Raw genomic sequence first — 12,064 nt, forward strand, 5'->3', positions numbered from 1 at the left:
AGCTGCTGCTGCCCTTAGCAACCGGGGGAAGCGCCGGTTTTCCCGCGCCTCAGGCCCTTGTTCATCGGATGGAAGGAAGTGGCCCTGTCCTCCCCGGCCCCGAAGGAGGGAGGGAGGCGGCAGGAAACGCCGGGCAACACCGCGGGGCTGTTGCGCTCCTTCGCCTCCCGGCAGCAGCGGTGCAGACACGGACCGGGACCAGGGACTCGGGGCAGGAGGCCTCTGTCCTTCCTCGCAGGGCCGTTGTGGAGATGGCCTCAACCTCCCCATCCTCCCTCCCTCCCTCCCTGCGTCGGCCCCGCATTAAAAACCAAAGCGGACTCCGAGAGGCTCGTCTATGATTTTATTAGAGTTGTTTTCAATAGGCCTGTATTGGAAGATCGGGAGACAAAGAAAGAAAGGCACAAACCCACATGAAGGAAACGAGGAGGAGGCCGCCTAGCCGGATCTACAGAGCGGGAGAAGGGCAGCAGGAGCAGGGCACCGGCCAAGCCCCCTCCAAGGCCGGGAGGGAGGGAGGGAGGAGGAGGCTGCCGGAGGGCTCTGGGGGAACTGGGCCGCAAAGCAAAGCAGGACAAAAGGGCGTTGAGCAGGAAAGCTTTGCGCCTTAAGAGCAGCTTTGCCTCCTGCTTAAAACGCCCCCCTTTGTTTCCATAGAAATGAGCGGCAGCAGGGCTCAAAACACAAGGCTTTAACCAGCAGCAGCAGAGGGAACAGAAGCAGCCATGGTGATATAAGAACAGCCGGGGGAACAGTAGCGCATTCAGGCAGAGGAATCCTCTTACATTTCATAACCACAAGAACAACAACGCTCTGCGCTCTAATCCCAACTCTCAGCCTGTTACGGGGCCAGAGATTAGCCAGAGGCCTTGGGGGCTCTGGGCGCCTTCCTCCTTCTCCCCCCCCCCCGCGGGGCTCAGCCTCCCTCCTTTCGGCCCCAGCGTCCCCCCAAAGGACAAGGGAGCCCCTCTCCCTGGGTCTGCCGAGGGAGAGCGGCCGGAGAAAGCAAGTGTGCTTATTGCACTTGGACCTCAGTAAGGCAAAGGAGCGGAGGCAGCAAGAGGGCTGCAGGGAGAAGACGGGCCTCCTTCCCCAGCAGAGCTGTCCCTCTCCCCTCCTAGCGGCTGCAAGGTTTGCATGCGCCCTGGAGGAAGGGCAGGGGGCCCTGCCAATGCCACCACATTGCAGGGACCCCAGAGCCAGGAAGGGCTGGCCCCCTCCTCCATCCATCCCACTCATATGATTGTCTCCAGCACAAACAATGCCAGCCCTGAGACAGAGCAAGAGCACGCAGGAGCTATGCGCACACCTCTGCCCGATTCCTACAGCCCTGGCCCAGCTGCCCAGTCAAACACGCAAGGCAACCCTGGGCCTGGAGGGGCCTTGGCTGGCCCATGGCAAGGAAGGAGGGCTGGGGGGGGCTGGCGGAGGCAACCCAGGCCGAGGGGCACCAAAAACCCTCTGCCGGCAGCAAGGGCAGCCCTTGCCACCACCAAGGAGTATCACCCACTGCACCCTAATACTGAGTTCCCCTCTCCACAGATGGACAACAGAAAAGTGAAGAGCTGGAGAGAAACAAAGGCAGCCGTTTATCCCAGTGTTCAAAAGGAAGGAAAAATATATACAGAGATATGAAACTTAAATCACCACATCACAAGACTATGTCAACTAAAACTGCCACGTGGAAAGCAAAGAGAGCCCCGCAGGGATCGGGCGGGACCCCCTTTGGGGAAGGTGGCAAAGTCACTGGCGCAGCCGCCGCCGTCTGCCCCACCCCTGGAGGGAGCCCCTCCCGCTTCCCAGGCCAGCGCTCAGGACCTGAGGACGGCCGGTCGGTCGGTCGGTCGGCTGGCGAGATTAAGGGCAACTAGAGTTAGCTAGGGGAGGCTGGAGTCGCCTGCTGGCTGGAGACAGGAGGACTTGATCCAGAGATGGTCCGTTGGTCAAGAAGGTGGCGCTTCTGGGCCTTCCTGCTGGCTGTTTTGCAAACTAGAGTGGGAGAGAGAATGAAGGAATGAGTCTAGTATATGGGCAGTCTGAAAGGGAGGCCCCCAAGAGGGCAGACCTCCTGGGCATGGGCAGAGATCTCAGCTCAAGCAAAGTGAGGGGCCATGTCTTCTGAGAGGAAAGGGCCCCTCATCCCACTCTCACCCGCGGCAGGACAAGGAGAAAAGGCCAAGGGCCAGCAAGCACATGCCAAAGGTCCCCCCCCCCTTGCATTTTTAACCTGGATCATCTCAGGCACTTTTGGTTCTGTGCTGGGAAAGGGTGAGAGGGAAAAAAGGCATGAGAAAAGGGAAAGCCGCTTATGCGTTCTACACACCACCCTCCTGCTAAGCTGACCCTGGCCACATACCATGCACAAAGGAATCCATGCTAGTCATCAGCAGCCGACGTTCCTTTCAAAGGGTCCTTTTCTCTCATCTGCAACAGGGAAAAGGCCATCACTAGCTTTTGGCTTTTTGCGAAACAACACCTGTTCCCAGCGCCTCACTTCCAAGGGCTGCCTGTGCCTGACCTAGCAAGGCCACTGCCCTCTCCTCCACCATCCTCTGGAGCAGTGCTACATCCCAAGCCCTTGCGGGAGGCTCACCTCATCCAGCTGCCTCTTGGTCTCATCCTCCATCCTGCGAATGTCCTCCATCGACAGGTCAACCCATTTATCAAGCCAGCAGAACAATTGCCGGTGGAAGTTTGTAAAAAGACGCCTTTCTTGCTGCAAAAGAGAAAGCGAACACTCAAAACTCCCAGCACCAGATGAGGGATCAGAACAGGCCATGCTTGCCAGCTGTGCCAGCTTACTGACCCCCAAGTAGAGATCCTGCCCTTGTGGATTTCAGGACTGTCGGGTGTCAGCTATGGCTGACTATCTCAAGGTCCTATGGCCAGACAAAATGTTGCATGGGGTCTATGGTGCCCAGGTGGCCCAGCACCACTCAGAGCCCAGAGGGCCATGCTGCTGGGGGGGGGGGGCGTCTCTTATCACTTTGGTGCAGGTGGGCTGGCTGAAAGCCCTCTGCCCAGCCACAGGGCCTCCTCCCATCCCGCAACTGCCCAGGCCCTGCCCTGTGAGGCTGTCAGGAGTACGGAGGGAACCCACGGAAAGCACAGCAGAGGCTGCCTGTCCTGCAGAAAACGGAAACTGTATCCTCAGGGGACCTGACTGCTCTGGTTCTGCTCCTCAGCACACTCCCTCATGCTCCAGCTTAGCCAGGAGGGGAGGAGTGGCTGTCTGCTGAAGCCACAGGCCAGGGCTGTCAGAGGCCTTCTCTCACCTTCTGGATGAAGCTCTCCACTTTGTTCTGCAGCCCCCACCACTTGAACTTGACCGTCACCAACTTGTAGGCGCACATGTAGGGGCATTCGGACTGCTTGCCCAGCTCCTTCTGTGGGTGAGAGTGAGCATCCTTCAGAAGAGAGCCAGCCATCCAGGCAACTTCTGCTCCCCACCCTCAAACCATACCTTTCCACTGCACAAAAGGGCCAGCCCAATCCCCCAACGCCCAGCTGAGTGAGTCCAGTACAACAGCATCTGGGCGCATGAGCTGTGAGCCTCCAACCATTGCCTCCCTCCCAACTGACATCTCAGCCATGGAAAGCCACAGAGTAACACACTGGCTCAGCCCTGACACAGGACACTTCTGTGGCCAGAAACATCACATGCTGCAAGCCAGAAACAGCAGAAGCCACACCTTCCAGTTGGGGCCCAGGGGGCCACGTCCCGTCTTGACCGATTTGAACTTTGAGGGGTCTTCTTCCGGCTTGTAATCCTATAGCAGAGGAAACCAAAGTGAAGGTCCAGGAAGGAGAGCAGAACATGGCTGCCTATGCACACGTCCCCCCCCCCATTCAGCAGCTGCCTTGCTGCTCCCTATCAAGGAGGAAGGGCACCCCCTCTGCCCCCCCCCCATTCATGCGCCTGCCAGCTCTGAGGCAAGCCCTCTCCAGCCTCCAGCAGCGAGTGACACTGTGACAAAAGGCAGGCAGAAAACTCAAGGTCAGATCCATCCATGGCATCCCAAGTGGTTATTTGTGGCCATGCCCAGGGCTCAGCTCTTCTGCTGGGAAGAGCTGCTCAGGAGGGCAAAGCGCCTTCTCCTCCTTTGGTCTCCAGCCAACCCTCCCCACAAACAGCCTACTTGACCCCAGCTAGCTGCTGCCAGTCTCTTGAACCTGCGTTCCCACACAGGTCCCTGGCCCTGCACTCCTACCCTTGAAAGCACTTGGCTCCGGTCTGCGATGTCGATATAGATGGCTTCTACGTTCTTCCATTCGTTGGGCTCCAGTTTATGTACCTGTATGTGGTAAAAGGAGCAGGTGACCCTCTGCACCTGGATAGCTTCTCCCAATAGTACAAATCAGGTTCTATAATCCGGCCCCTTCCACCCCAGGGCTCTCAGGGCATTAAATGCACAACCAGGAATACAATAGCCACACAATACAAATACTTAAGCAAAACAGATTGTTTAAAAGTTCAGAGAGGATGCACCTAAATACACCCCCCTCTCCCCGCCCCAACAAAAAGCAACAGAAGGACAGACTGTAAACAATGGAGATGCCCTCAGTGGGTGGGCTTCTGGAGAAGCACGTGGCACAACAAGGGGAGGGGAGGCACTTTGGGGGCCTGGATCTACACTGCTGGGCCCGTTCACCTGAGAAAGTAGCCTGTCTGCCACATTCCCACACTGAGCGCAGGGGAGAGACAACTGCACAGCTGGCACCAGATTCCCTGGCCTTTGCAGCCCCGTTCTCCTTCCTGCTTCCATGCTCACTACGAGAAGCAGCAACAGGCCTCAGTGGGGTTGGCAACCACAACCACCATCATGAAGATTAAATCTGCCACACTGACAACATACTAAAATCCCCATTGCCTTTGGGTACAGAACTCACTTCTAAGACACCACAAAGCCCTCCAAAGACACACCTTTCCTGTGTGTCTGCCAAATGCAGGAGCCACCCCCCGTCAAGCACACTTACATTCTCTTGCATCCCGAGATCTGCTTTGTGCCAGGTTTCAATTTTGATCAAAAAGTCATCTTTCATGTATTCATTCTACCAAAAAGAGAAGACTAATTATACATGCAGGGATGATAACCGCCATCAAATGACTTCAGCCCTGGCCGGCTCCATCTCTTCCCTCCCGAGCTATCTTCAAGCCCCCTGGCTGGAGAGTGTAAGACCCTCGGAGCAGCTGTGGAAGGAGGGTTAGGGTCCAGCCCTCTTCAGAGTAAGACCAGTTTTAAATGAAAGGGAGACCCAGCCCACACATGACTTTGAGGACTGGGGGAGAACCACTGGCCTCTAAGGGGGCAGGCCCCTAGGCTCACCCTCTTCTGCTTCCATACACATAAAGGCAGGCACTCTTTCAAGCAGGGGACTAAAAGCCATACTTACTGTGATAACTGCTCCAAAAATCCAGGGCATGAAAAGGAAAGGAGAGCTTTAGTGAGAGAGTGTGCAGGACCCAGAGATGAAGCAGTTATACCACCACCACCACCCCTCCAAATAAATGCCGACAGAGGCCCAGGCCTGATGGATGGAGATGGGGTGGCTGGGATGTTGAAGCAAACGTTCCTCTGCAATTCCATCCCAGACGCCTGATGCACTCCTCACAAAATGCCCCAGGACCCTCTGGGTCCTTCTCCCCCAACATGCCTGATGCTTCACCCTCCATTTCCAAGAGATGGCCCCAAATCAGGGTTCCCACTTGGAAAGCCCAACCTGTGGGGTGAAACTCGGGCAAGGAGCAGCTGCCCACCCACCAGCACCACCCTCTCTGGGCCTTCAAGAGAATGGCTGAAGCAGCACTTGGTGCCAGCCTTAGACCCGTTGGGACGCAACAAGAGAAATGTGCCTGGACCCAAATCCAGACCCACAAGAGGACCAAGGTGGCACCTCCTCTAGCCTTCCTCCACTCTTAGAGATGAGACAAGCAGGGCACACCAGGCAGGCAGGTAGGAGCACACGGGTTCTGCCAGGAGGCTAGAAGCAATTTCTTCTTCTGCATAATAATAATAATAATAATAATAATAATAATAATATAAATTTTATTTGTATCTCCTGCTTCTCCCTTCAGATCCAAGACTAGGAAAGGATGGCTGTCCACCCATGCATCCACTTTAGCAGTGCCTGGCATTCTGCCCTCTTGCCCTTTGCCTGCAGAATTCATCTAGTCAGATGAGCACAGCTAAACTCTGGCCCCACTGGCCACCTCACAGGCCATTGCAACTGGCCTATGGTAACTGGAGCCAGCTGACTAACTGGGCGGCCTGCTGCCAGTAACCAGAGTCTTCTTATAGCTGGGCTCAATTATTCATGAGCAAAGCCATGGCAGATCCTGTGACAGCCAAGTGCCACGCCACCCCTCCGTTATTTCCATGCCAAAAGCAAGGAGCCAGCAGCAGCAGGGCAGAAGCCAAGGCAGGTCACTGCTGACGGAGGGCAGGCAGGTGGGCAGCTTCTGTGGGATTCAGCCTCCTCCCTTGCTAAGGGAAACATCACAAAGTAGCCAGACGCAAAAGCTGCACAGCCACCCCATCCATTTCTGTGTCAAAGGACTGGGATATATGGAGCAACAAGAGCTCTTTTGACATAAGAAGGAACAGATACCTCACGCCCACCCCAAAAGAGCACCTTTATCCCAAGACAAGGAGGGGATCCCTGCCCTTTCAGTTTTGAAGAGACAAATAAGGAATTCCAAAGATGCCTAGCCCAATCCTATGCCGACAGATCAGACTCCAGAAGACCAGAGGAATGTTCTTGCCCAGCACAGACTGGCTACAAAATGGCAGCAGCTACTGGCCAGGAAGAACAGCAGCCAACCGGCAGCCCAGCCACACTGCCAGCACCCAGCCAGGGAAGACCACTGGGTTCTCAGAATCTGTGACTGGGACGGCATCTATCCCCCCTCACATCCTGGGAAACCAAGGCCAAAACAGCACTGGAGGCAGGAGCAGGTCTTGGCGCCTGGGCCAAAGCAAAGAACCAAAAAGGGAAGGATGTGTGCCAGTGGCCACATGCCAGGGGCAAGAGGGGCCTCTTGCCCACCAACACCACCATCCCTTGAAAGGTGACAGACTGGACACAAGCACAACCGTGATGGGGAGTGCCAAGAGTGACCCAGATAGCCCCCTGCCCCGGCTGCAGAGGAGAAATACAAAGGAACGGAGAAAGGGAGCCAGGCAGTGGGCCGGGGTGAAAGCCCCATGGGGCTGCACAAGGCCCTTCCCCAGGAGAAAACCAGTCTAGGAGCCTCCCAACCGACTGGCTGGGTCTACAGAGCCGGAGTTGAAAACAAGATGCCCGGAGAGAAGCCTCTGGAGGGTGGCAGTCAGGACCAAGAGAAGGAAGCAGAACCGTTGTCTGCCTCTGGGGTCATGAGCCTGTTCCCTGGAAGACATTAAAGCCGCTTTGTTTGCAGCCAGAGCTGGTACAAAAGGGAACGGGACCTAAGCCGCAGCTGATCCATGCCCCGAAGGACCAGCAGGAATAAACTGAGGCCAAAGGGGCAACGGAGGAGAGGAACAAGGCTTCCATGACCAGAATGCCACATATGCACACACTCATGAGCCCCCATAGCTGTACCCCGGCACTCACCCGTCCGGCAATAAGGGTAGGCGTTCCAGGCTTTCTCGTGAATGTTCAGCGCTCCCTCCGGGGCCAGCATTTTCACAAAGGGGGGCACTTTGCTGTGGGGGAGAGAAAGCAATGCTGCTCAATGGCCGCCTTCCCACAGAGCACAGCTCAGCATATTGGCAATGGCAGAGGGAGGGGGGACAGCATGCCCAGTGCTTCAGATGGCTGAGCTGCCTCTGCAAGCCACAACAGCTGGCAAGAGTGAGTGTGAGCGCCTGTGTGTGTGAGAGAGAAGCCAAACACCCCCCCCCCCCACTCAGACACATACTAAGGACAGCAGGGATTAGGCATGTGGGGGAAAGCTGCCTTCCTGTGACATGGAGGGGGGTTCCCCAGACCTCTGGGCACCCACCTCTGCAAGTGGTAGATCTTGTGCGTGTACTGGCCTTGTTCCCCGTCACGCTCGTAGGGCTCGTTCACCAGGACTTCCACCCCTTCACCGCCTCCGGTCTCATTCTTGCTAGCCTCAGCCACAGAGTAGAGCTGCCCCACCTGATACTACAGAGGGAGCAAAGGAGGCGCATCACACCCAGGGCCACTGCAGGGCCAGGAAGCCCTTAGTGGGTTGCAGAGAAGCCCACTGGCCCCCTCCCACTCTGGGAAAACACTGCTTCCTCTGTAGGCTGGCTGCCCCCTTTTCTCTCTTCCCTTGGGAATGCAGCTGGGCAGGCTGGCCCCACTCACAGCAGGACATCTGGGGGACCAGGTCTGGCCCATGGCTCTGTAGGGTTTCCGAGAGACTGAGAGAAAGAGAGGCATTTGTCTCAGCTCTGACGCAGCTTTGCATACCTGGAGACCCCTGGAGCTGAACAGGAGGCAGCTGGCTTGCAAAGCCACCACCATTCCCAGGCATTACGCTCTCCCCAAGCTGCTCTTCCCACAGGCAGGGCCTGGCATGAGCCCTGACCCTCAGCCAGACAGCCATAGGCATGCCCCTGCTCCCATGGAGGCTGAGCATCCCAGCCGGTCCAGTCTTGCCAACGGACACCGAGGTCCAAGGGAGCCCACTCCAGCCAAGTGGGTCAGTTGAAGCCAGGCCTGCCCCGCTCTTCCCTCACACACAGCCCAGTGCCAGCCCTCTCAGTCCTTTGTCTGCCCTGGACTCAAGACCAAATGCGGCCAGATCCCTCCCGCCACCCACAAGAGCCGCGAAAAACCCCGGCTGAGCAGCCGCAGCCGAAAGGGAAAGTGCAGGGCCAGACTGAGAGGCTTTAGCCACTGGGGATCGGGTGGCAGAGGAGCCTCCCAACTGGCCAGCCAGGGTCTTCTGGGGACAGAGACGAAAGTGTCGCCAACAAGGACTGACTGACGCACTGTCCATTCACTCTCTCCTCCTCCTCTTTGCTCTCTCGCTCCACAAGTTAGAGCTGAGGCACTAAGAGGATCAGGCCGCTGGGCTGCCATCTTCACCCCTTAATCTCCTCTGTTATTTCTGATCCTCTAATCTCATTGGAAGAAGGAAGGAGCCCTGATAAACGGCTGTGTTAAATAAGAGCAGATCCCAGGGGAATCCGACGGAGAAAGTGCCAGAGGCCTCCAATCCCAGGAAGCTGGGGGGGGGGTCATGTGGCTGCTTGCCCTGCAGGCCCTGTATCCGGCCCAGTGGCTCTCTGGCCCCTCAACCTCTGCTGCAGTGGCACAGAGTCCAAGGGGCACCCTGAGCCCCACAAAAGAGATGCCCCTCCACTCACAAAAGCACCCTCCTTTCACTTTCCCAGTCATGGGTCTCAAGAAAGGCTCTTGTTCCCCAGAGTAGCTACATGCCTGTCTGGCCATCCAGAGCCTTTGTCCCACAGCAAAGGAATGGGGCAGGAGACACAGAAGGTGCTACGCAAGTGAAAGGGCATCCAGCCCCACTGCCCTTGCTTTTCCCTGGCTCTCACAGACCCCGAAGAGAACAAGGCAAAGGGCCTTCTATGGTCTCTCCGACACCCATGTGGCACAGCTAGAAGTGAATGGTGCTTGGGGCTGCGTTCTCTGAGGGAGGGCCTGGCAAGGGAGGCCTCCAGAGAGGGGTCCCAGACCCACTGCCTTCAGAGGGAGCCCTGGGGGCAGAGCACTCTCTCTCTCTCTGCAGTGTTCCAGTCTCTTTAACTGGGCTGAGCTTGTGTTTGTGTTTCGGAAGCCACCAAAGGCCCTCCAAGCCACAAACTAAAAGGAGGCCTCCGAGTGAGACTCCGGAGCACCCATGGGCCTCCTTGGTCAGAAGGGGCCCAATCCCCCCAGGGCAGGGAGAGCCAGGGCACCCTGAGCTGGGGAGGAGCCAAACCCCGCCGGGCCCAGCGCTGTCAACACAGGGCTCCCAGGCAGTGGCACATGCGCGTGTTTTGCCTAAGCCAGGCCCTGGAAGTAGCCGAAGGCAAAGGCGTAGCCCTGGAGGTGCCGCAAAGGCCAAAGTACACCTTGGGATGGTGTGCCACATCCTCATTCTCTCTCTGCCTGGATTACAGACCGATAGAGAGAGAAAGGCTTCCTCCTCTAAGTCAAGTGCAGGTGGCTGCCCTTTCTCCCCTGAAGGAGGAGGAGTGGGGCTGGGAGGGATCCTGGGGTGCCAGGCGCTGCTCCCTTGGCGGCTGCGTTGGCGGAGCAGGGCCTGTGAGCGTCTCAGAGAAGGCGCCCTGGAAGGTGCCAGGCAGTGACCCCCCCCCCCCCCCGAGCAAGCAGAGAGCTGGGCTGGCGGCAGGGCCCTCCTCTTCCTCCTCGGGGCCCTTGCCCAGGCGATGCGTGGCCCGGAGGCCCTGGGCCTCTTCCTCCTCCAGAGGGACCTTGGCAGAGATACCCAGCGGCACTCACCTCTTCCACGGAGACGGGCAAAACGACGCGGCTGCAAGGGAGAGAGAGAGAGAGAGAGAGAGCGGGGTCAGCGTCAGGGCCGGCATCCCTGGCTCCCTCCCTCCTTCGTGGCAAGGGCCGCCCGCAAAGGGGGCGCTGGGGCTCAAGGGAAGCGGCCCAGCAGCGGGACCAAGGCTTCCCACGCTCCCTCCCTGCCTCCCCCGGAGGAAGGAGGGTCGGCCCGGCAGAAGGCAGGGAGGTGGGGAGGGCCAAGGGGCTCTGGGTTGGGGGTCCCCGGGAGAAGGCCCGCTCCCTCCCTCCATTCCCAAGGAAGGAAGGAGGGCCCGGGCCGAGTGTGACCTTCACCGCCTCCTCCTCGTCCTCCGGGCGCCAGGGGCCCCTTCCTCCCTCCCTCTCCCGGGGCCCTCTCTCCGCCTGGCGCCCTCCCCGGACACGGAGCGGAGGGCCGGCGGCGGGACTCCCTGCGGCCACGGGCCCCGCTCTCTCCCTCCGCTCGGGGCCCCGGCCTCCTCTCCCCGGGGACTCACTATTCCTTGACGAGCACCATGGCCGGCAGTGGCGGCGGCAGGGCTCCTCCACCGGCTCCTTCCTTCCGTCCTTCCTGCGGCCCTTCAGCCTCGTTCTGGGTTCCGCGGGGAGGGGAGGGCGCGGGAGGGCACAGCGTTCCCCGGCAACAGCCGCTGCGTCACCGCGCACAGCGCGTCGTGGCGTCACGGGGAGGGGCGGGGCCTGGAGGGGCGCAATGACGGCGGCGGCGTGATGGCGTCACGGGGAGGGGCGGGGCCTGGCGTTTGGAGCCGCCTCTCTCCCGCTGTCTCCAACTCTCGCTTTGCTGCACGTGGGAGGGGCGTCTGTCCACGTGATCACCGCGTAAGTCCCCGGAGGAGGAGCCGAGAGAGTGTGACCCGCCCAAGGGCTCCCAGACAGAGGCACGCTCTCTCAGCCTCATCCCTCCCTGGAGGAGGGTCAGCCTGCTCTGGCCTCCAGCAAGTGAGTGCGTGCGCAAGTAAACACACACACACACACATATATATATATATCCTATATAGGCCTGTGTGCCTATATACAAAGGAGAGGCTGGTCTCAGCTGGACTGAGCTTTGGGTCAAGGCTTCCCTTGCCCTGGGCCTCCAGAGGCTTCCTCCTCCTGACACACATCTCTAGGGGGGCTCTGGGTCTGTTCCCTTCACTGTGCCTCACTTGCTTCTCCTTCCCTTTCAGGAGGCCTTGGACCCTGGGAGCCTTCCCTGCGACGCGTGGCGCAGAGGCCCTTCCTTGGAGCCCCTGGCCTGGCCTGCCTTCAGGTGCGTGGAACATTTCTTCCTCTCCAGCCACATTGGGGTCCTGTGTTACGTAAAGTAATATAAGCTGCTCATATTGCTAACGTTTGTAATGGCTGGGGAAGGCATGAACGCAGACACTTGGCACGTTTCCTTGTACGTTTGCCCTTTTTTGGCCCACCTTTCCTCCAAGAGGTTCAACACTGGTGCGCATGGTTTCCCATTTCTCCCTCACAGCAACCCTGTGAAGTAGGCCAGGATCAGAGAGGAGTGCCATTGGCCCAGGAGTTTTAGGGCTGAGCGTGGTCCAAAGCTGGGACCCCCAGGCCTCTGCGGCCTCTGCCACCATTTTGTGGC

General features: G+C 58.5%; 1 protein-coding gene across 1 annotated transcript; it reads right to left on the bottom strand.

Annotated features, from left to right (window-relative positions):
* Positions 1 to 334: 334 nt before the first annotated feature.
* PITPNA (phosphatidylinositol transfer protein alpha) lies at positions 335 to 11,120 on the bottom strand. The gene is given in 11 exon segments (XM_089483967.1): positions 335 to 1,989; positions 2,357 to 2,424; positions 2,594 to 2,716; positions 3,276 to 3,386; positions 3,693 to 3,770; positions 4,212 to 4,295; positions 4,978 to 5,069; positions 7,585 to 7,688; positions 7,988 to 8,133; positions 10,429 to 10,459; positions 10,956 to 11,120. Coding segments are annotated over 10 exon segments (837 nt in total). The 5' UTR covers positions 10,976 to 11,120; the 3' UTR covers positions 335 to 1,989; positions 2,357 to 2,376.
* Between the last annotated feature and the right edge of the window lie 944 nt (positions 11,121 to 12,064).

This window comes from Sceloporus occidentalis, unplaced genomic scaffold (assembly GCF_023333645.1).
Source record: "Sceloporus occidentalis isolate IW3139 unplaced genomic scaffold, rSceOcc1.0.p SCAF_21, whole genome shotgun sequence".
In the NCBI taxonomy this organism is placed as follows: Eukaryota; Metazoa; Chordata; class Lepidosauria; order Squamata; family Phrynosomatidae; genus Sceloporus; species Sceloporus occidentalis.